Source organism: Spizellomyces punctatus, assembly GCF_000182565.1.
Source record: "Spizellomyces punctatus DAOM BR117 chromosome Unknown supercont1.12, whole genome shotgun sequence".
Lineage (NCBI taxonomy): Eukaryota > Fungi > Chytridiomycota > Chytridiomycetes > Spizellomycetales > Spizellomycetaceae > Spizellomyces > Spizellomyces punctatus.
The window spans coordinates 170,193-178,092 of record NW_015971548.1 but is presented as its reverse complement, the minus strand read 5'-3'; the positions used below and the strand labels follow the sequence as shown (position 1 = coordinate 178,092).

At 47.4% G+C, this 7,900-nt stretch overlaps 1 protein-coding gene across 1 annotated transcript; it reads right to left on the bottom strand.

Annotated features, from left to right (window-relative positions):
* Nucleotides 1–2,419: 2,419 nt before the first annotated feature.
* SPPG_06460 (uncharacterized protein) lies at nt 2,420–7,474 on the bottom strand. Its single transcript, XM_016754662.1, has 9 exons — nt 6,692–7,474; nt 4,287–6,625; nt 4,097–4,227; nt 3,814–4,037; nt 3,543–3,742; nt 3,164–3,462; nt 2,927–3,107; nt 2,776–2,865; nt 2,420–2,722 (listed from the first exon to the last, which is right to left on the bottom strand). Exons 1-9 carry the CDS (start codon nt 7,284–7,286, stop codon nt 2,480–2,482), a joined length of 4,302 nt encoding a protein of 1,433 aa, XP_016606086.1. The 5' UTR covers nt 7,287–7,474; the 3' UTR covers nt 2,420–2,479.
* Between the last annotated feature and the right edge of the window lie 426 nt (nt 7,475–7,900).

Here is a 7,900-nt window from a genome sequence, read left to right as displayed (position 1 = left end):
CTGGGGTTCCAGGTAAAGTCCATGGATAGTTAAAGTCTCAGGGGTGGTTTCAGGTGGGTCCAATAGGTCCAAGGGTTGAATAACAGGAGAGTGTACCAGGTGGTGGGTGTCAGGGTGGTGGTTCTTGATATCTTCCCCAGTAGAGGCAGAACCTCTATCTTCTACTGAGTCTGCTTGCCATTTCCCTGCTGCTTGGTCTTCAAGGGACAGAGGGGGGCAATATGGCCTGGTTTTCTGCACCTGAAACAGGCTCCCTTCTTTCTGAGCTCAGTCTTCTCAGCCTCAGTGAGTTTGGAGAGAGGCTTCCCAGAGTTGGTGGATATACTATCTATATCCATAGGGACTACTCCAGAGTTCTCAGTCTTGGTGGCCTGGCTTCTTCTCTGGTAGCTGAACTGGATCTGGTCAATCCTATCAGCTGTTGCTGCAGCTGTGGCTAAGTTGATGGTACTGGTGGGATGAAGCTCCAGTTGTTCCTGAACCCTGGGTTTAAGCCCTCTGATAAACTTGTCAAACTTTTCAGCTTCTGACAAGTTATCCACCTGAAGGCATAAAGTATTGAACTGGTTCAGCTACTCCTTTACTGAGCCTTGTTGTTTGAGCCTGGCCAACTGGTCTCTTGCTGCTCTGGTGGCATTTGCTGGGAGGAAGTTCTCTTGAAGGGCTCTCTTGAACTGATCCCAAGACTGGATTCTGAGAGGGGATCCTACTGGGTGGGTCTTGACATGGCTTGCCACCAGACTTCAGCATGGAGTTCCAAGTAGGTGGTGGCTACTAACAGTTGGCCTTCTGGTGATAGATCTGCAGCTGCCTGGAAGTACTCTTCAAGTCTGAGGAGGTATGTCCTAATCTCTTGGACATTCCTGTTGCCTTTGTAGGGCTTCAACTTGCTTTGGAGGACTTTTACCAGGGATTTATCTACTCTGGGTTGGTACTGAGCAGTGGCTGGTGTGGAGGATACTCATCTAATTTAGCCAGAAATGGCTAAATCTGCTTATTTATCTAATTCTGGTCAAATGAATGCTTACACCATCAGCAAAGTCATGTGACCACTAGTTTGGAACCACATCTAACCAGTATAACCATAGCACTGACAGAAGAATTCTGTCACAATGGCATTTTCTTCACTTAGTGACAAGACCAAGATAGTTCTGGGAAGTGTTAGATCATGACTACAAGCTTGTCATAGTATTTTTTGAACTACTTATTTACATCTGTGCAGTGGAATTTAGCCTTGAAGTAACTAATCACAAGATATGTGTGGTTCACTTCCTCTTGGCAAGAAGACAGGATTCTGAGAGCTAGCTTAGGGCATTTATGGGTGTATCTACTGGTCATGAGTTTGATATTTACAACTGTACTATTCTATAGCTACTAAGTAATATATAGTTGTATCTATATTATATAGTTACAAAGCTTTACACCTGGGGCAATACTTAAATTGAACTATAATTATAGTACTGAGTTTCACTATTTACCTGCAGTATGTTTGTACTTAAAAGCTGTATTAATTAACCTTTTTTAGTATTTAATAATTAATAATATAAGTTTTAATATTGCTTTCTAATTGGTCTAATGTGCAATTTTCTTAACCAGTAAGATAATTATACTAAATATTACATAACTGACTACCCTGAATATAGTATATCTAAGGTTTGGTAACTTTGTCTCTATGATGGAATTAAAGTCTGTACAGTCTTAGATGCTTGAGTGATATTTCTTTGGCTTTTAGTACTACAGTAATGTAGCTGTGTCCCAAACTTCTGTATGCAGTAATTATACATAGAATATGTGAAAGGGTGGTGGTGCATGGCTCAATGCATGACAAGATGTTGACACAAGTACACTGTCCTCTCATAGGTTCAGGCCATGGAATCTACCATACTGTAACTATCCTAACTACTGGGCAAGAGCTGGAGTGCTGTAGTAGAGGGTAACTCTATCCAGTGACTTAGGTGATATGGCAGTACCTATGGCCTAGTCTGTCTGTACCTCAGTAAGACAGGTGCTAGTAGTGGGATCCTGTGTAGGGATTAGTATACAGCTTTACACCATACTAAGAACTAACTGTCCATCTTATATATCTGAGTTAATCCATACTGTATTGTCATCTACAGTTCAGCTTGTCCTTGTTCCGGGGGCCCTGGGGCTCCTGTATTTATATCTATCCTAAGACCTACAACTAGTCTGAAAAACCTTTTTACAGCTTGTAGTCCAGCATGGCCTGATCTACTAGGTCACCTGACCGTACTAGGTTATCCTGTCATGTGCAATACAATCATCTACATGCGAAGTCCCTCTGCTAGACATCCCTTTCACAAATACTCTGAACAATACTCATATCTACTCTCTTTAGAAGATGCTCCAATTGCAAGCAGATCTTTTTGAATTGAAAAGAAATGTGTGCAAGGCAGATGCACTGCACTCCAAAGAATTACACATAAGAAATATCAAATGGACATCTCCATCCACATTATTTTTACAAAAACATACTCTTACTCAACACCTCACTCTCCCCCTGATTTATTCCAATCTTTCCTGCATACCCCCTCAACACTTCCTCACTCTCGGCCCCCACAAATCGAAAATATTCTGTGAGCGCAGCCAAAACATCTTGGTCCCTCTTGTCATTGCGTTGTTGGAGGTCGGTGATGATACGGTCGATGAGGGTGTACGGAAGCCAGCGGGTGAAGGATTGATGAGTTGGGCGCGGATGTTGTTGCTGTTCAAAAAGTGAGATACGATAGCCAGAATGCATTGGTTGCGCAAAAATACCTCTTGGATATACTGAATGGTAAACTTGGCGGCTTGGTCCACTAAATCGTGCTTCAGGTAAATTCTGATTAAATCATCCGGGAAATGCGTCTGCTCAAGATAAAAGGTCATGAGTATCCATTTTTCGACGGCAAAGAGACGGAGCGCATACCTTGTAAACTCTAGTCAACCATAAAGGTAACTTGACCTCTCGATCACAAAACAACGCCCGATCAATCACCGCTTTGCGGTACTTGAACCCTGTTTCCTCGCTGTCATGTCGCTCTAAGTACTTTTTGAGTGCATCCCACGCATGGTCGGAAGAAGCCGTCGTGTCTGATGCAGGTAAACCCCTTACATATTGTTCATTAGCGTGCGCACACCCCCAAGCAAGACGATGTAAACTCACCCGGTAGCCCCTCGGTCCATCCAAACACATCCCTCAACCAAACTCTCAAACACCCTAGTCAAATCCAACTCAAACAGCCGTCCAAGGGTCAATGCCTCCTCATACATTTCTCGCTCAACATACAACACAAGGGCATCTTCGGGATATGGTAGTCCGACGCTGACTTGGTCAAGGTCCGGGGAATGGAGGTGGAGTTTGGCGTGTGCTAAGGCGGATTCCTTGCGGAGGTCGGGAAGTTGAACAATGGACATGAGGTGGCGACGTCTTTGGTCACTCTCAACACGTCGACGCTTTCGTACCTGTAAGCCAAAAATGTTTTTCAAAAATCGGACAGGATAAAAATGACCCCCCAGGAAATCAGAACACTCATAGTACATACCCTCTCCGCACCCAACTCTCCGTCACGTTCCGGTGCAACAAGCCAGCAAAAATCTTCGGGGACCATGCTGAGGGCAGTTACTGCAGCCAAATAACTTCGGGCCTGCTCTACAAGGACCTTGTGCATAGAAACACCTGTTCCGTGCAGTCCCTCGCTTAGGCGGTTGAGGCGGTGTGCGTAAATGTACATGGTTGAAGCCGCTAATCCCCCAAACCGGGAAATACGGAGATCAGCTACAGCGCACTTACACCCATCCAATTCACAAACTCACCATTTCTGTAATCCCCTCTAGAAATGTAGAAAGTATACAAAATGCGATGCCAATTCGGTCCGGTCTCTTTCACACCCCTTTCTATGGACGTGACCCTCGTTTTTGCTATCAGCTCGTACTCTACTTCCTCAATCAGGCCATTGAATGTCAACCCATTGCATAACTCATCAATGCAGTTGTTCTCTGCGAGAGCCGAGACTAAACTTTTGAGCCAGACGAGACGGCTGGGAAACCAAAGGTTAGTCGTTGATCATAGGGAGACCGGAAAGGGCTATATACATACGTGGCACGATCGGGCATGGTCAGGACAGCTTTGTGGGCGTCCTGCCAAGATTTCAGGTCGAGGCTATACATAAATATGGCCTTGCGGAGGGATTTTATGTATGCCTCTGATAGTTTGTTCACTTCCGCAGTCTGCAACCATCAATGAATACGCTTCTTCTTGTGGATCTCAACAAGGAAGGAAAACGCACCTCTCCAGTCAACCGCTGAAGAACCTCCTTTCCATACTTGATGACAAGCACTTTGGCACCCTGGTCCATGAACAAATCGGTAAGATGGCGGTAATACGCCGTTCGACCACCATCAATCACTTCATCAGGGACAATCACAGTCAAATCATTTCCAGCCAGAGGGACATTTTCGCCAAAGCTCATGACAGCGTCCTCGAAACTCCGTTTGGCTGAGTCCCAATCCTGCTCTTCTACATATACTCGTCCTCGTAAATACGCCACAGCAGCAGAAAGCGGTAGACCAAACACAATCTCCCGAACCGACTCGGGGGTACCCAATCCTATGATTCTGTTTGTCACGCGAGCAATCTCTCCAAAATCGGGTCCAGAAAACCCTGTGGACCACGAGAACCACCCAACAGCTTTCGGAATCAATGCTGTGTAATCTGTTGCTTCGAAATCCAGGGGAGGCCGGTAGGCCTGTGACAGGAGATGGGTGACAATCCGCTCCGGTTGAGGCAAGGAAGGCCCTAAGGGAGGGTTGGCGGCTTGAACCCGGGTCACACCCATCCAGTACGCTGCCCGCCAAGCATAGTAGCCGGAGAAGCAAACGGACAAGACATCTCCTTCTACTACCTCTTTGCAGACGAACAGAGCCACCAACAGTACCATCAGTGTATCCTTGATCATTCGATACCGATCCATCGCAATACGCTCAAAAGCAGTCGCAATAATCGTATTGGAGAAAACGCTGGAAGTTCCAGGTACAGTGCCCATCATGTCCAGTGAATCTCGACCAGGCATACCCAGGAGAAGCTGCACAAAGATTTCCACGAATCGTGGAGGGATATTGCGGTAACGCTGCTCAAATTTCGTAAAGTCAACGCTGGTTGTGAGCGGGTGAAGGAACTCTCGAAGAAGCTGGGAAGATAAAGCACTAATGTCCTGGCCACCACCGTCTGCCACAATCATTTTTACTCTGTTTTCAATACCCCGGAGTGCAGATGGGGGTACGTGAGTACGGACCCATTCGACAACGCCAAGAAAGGCCGTGAGTCCCTCCCTCAATTCAGGATTTCCAAAAAATGACGAGGCCTCTTCATCCATGACCGGGGATCCGAAAATCGCAAAGTCGGCTGGATCCACCACTCTTGTTTGAATACCGCGTATCAACTCTGCTGGATCGGAGTCACGAACGGCGACGAGGACACCGCGCTTTATGATCGTGATGGAGCCTGCAGACCGATCGTATTCAATGGCACACGGGCTGTTGCCCAGTTTATGCACGTCCTCACAGAGTTGAATCAGTTTCTTCAGGCTGGATGCAACCTCGCCATCTCTCTCGCCCTCTGGCATTATGACTTGTTGCACAGCTTGCCTCAGCGCTTCGGGTCTGTCTCCTTTGGCGCGACGTCCATCCCGGAACATGGCTGCAGTCTGCGTCTCATACCGCCCCAAAGCTTTGAGAACAGTATTTTCCGAATATCGCTCGCGAGAACAAATGAAGTCCAAAATATCCATTTCAGAGAGGCCAGCGGTCAGATCAAGGGGTTTGGAGCAGCCCTGTAAAACCGTAGTCCATCTGCCTTCGGAGGCTTTTGGTGAAATCACTGCGTTGGGGTCATCGGCGTCCACTTGCCATAGTTGCGTAAATCGTGCCACACTCTCCCCGTCCTTTTCCCACAATCCCCAAATCCACCATGCGTATGCATTCGCCGTCATGGCGTTATCCACGATGACAAAGTCAATAAGTGTTTCTGGTTGCGGTGAACGGATTGACATCTGTTCTGAGGTAGACCCTTCTGGGGGCACCGGCTCCTCCTCGCAAGAGGGAACATGTTTCGTACATGCTAATGCAAACTCTTGCATATCACCATACTGGTCAATCCTTCCCCGATATATGGCAAAAAATGGGTCGCCATCTTCAGCCGGGGGAACATAGACAGCCACCTTGAATTCCACCCCCCTCATTGAAAAAGCGCCCATGACCGTCTCATACTGCTCTAAATCAAACACTTGGATATAATGCCGGGGTGTTGGGTCGGTAAGGTGTCCCGTTTTGGGTTCTTCTTTTGCACTGCCCATGCGCTGCGGTGCATCCAAAGGAAGCGCGATCGTCTTCCACTTGCTTTTGGTTTTCAGGTTCCAAATCTGAAGCTGTCGATCCCGACACAAAACAAATTCATAGAACCGAACAGAATTCAACGCGATAGGCTGTCGGCCGTCCGTGCTTGCGGGTGTTGTATCCCGGGATGCGCCCAGGAAGGGTGACAAAAAGTTTTTGATACGGGCCGGGGTTGCAGATTTCAGTTGTTGGATGTAGTTTGTTTCAACCAATTGGTGTTCCAAGTAGGTATCTTCTATAATCGATTCACGACATTCTATTAGCATCTGCTTTCGGAAGCATGATAAGACATACCACTCACCCTCATTCTGGCCATCCTCCTTCCTTTCAACCACTACAACCGCTCCACCTTCACACCCAACTACAACACACCTCTCATCCGGAAACTGCACAACCCTCACCCTCTGCCCGCTGACCAACTTTATCCCATACTTTTTCACAACCCTCCTCCTCCACCCTTGCTCATAAAACACATCTGGAGTAGGAAATGAGGCAGTCCACAACGTCCCACAGGCACTCACACCCTGAAAACGGACTTCGGATCCGTCGTTTGAGAGGTACACTCGCGGCGTCGGACATATTGGTGTAGGGAACGTGATTTGAACAGGTGTATTGGTATGCGTCACAGTAGGAAGATCGTTTTGGATATCAAGGGATATACCATCCTCTCTCTGAGAAGCCGTAAACACCCTTCGTAATTCCAGGATCCGACCATCATTCATTAATCGCCATAGAATGAACGATGGCGGGTAGAGTTTGGAGAGACCTACAATGCCACTGAGGGGTGGGGAGCGGCTGTGAGTGGGTAGGGGGGCCGTTGAGTCGGTGTGATGGGATACGGGGCGGACTGTGGGTGGAATATCGAGGGGAAATGGCGTTTCGATGGGGAACGACATGATGTTTTACGCGATCTCCGGTTCAGGTTTGGAGAGATCAAAGCGGAACGCTGAGCATCCAAAACAGGTCGAAAAGGATTGCCAGTCAGAAAGAAGAACCTGCCCTTACAAAATATACCGTCTCTACTCCTGGGGAACGCCAACAAGACCACTTCTTCACCCAAACGATACTGCAGATTTGGCCAAAAGGTTTCCTTCAACAGATCTTGCGTTTGCTCCTCAACAGCCATTGGCTCCACATTGGAATGCATATGATTGCGTAATCAACGATCGCCCTCCCACAGCGGGGATTTCACGCCTGGACGGATGGGAAGACGGTTTTTTTAGGGTAGGATGATGAACAACTGTGCTCTACCAACAGAGGATAAAATTGCTAAATGTCTCTAGGACGCTGTTATCTTTTGGCGTGGTTTATTCTACTTGCTGTGTCATGACACTGTACATTTGCCATATCATTGGCTGCTTGGCAAATGCCCACGGCTGTCTGCCCATGGCTGCCTGCGAATGCCCAGAGAACCAACTCTTCAGAGGGTTAAGCACTCGCTGGTACAGTGCTTACTTACATGGAATGCGAAAACGCTTGTGTTTCCACATACGCTGTAGCACCCAAATGC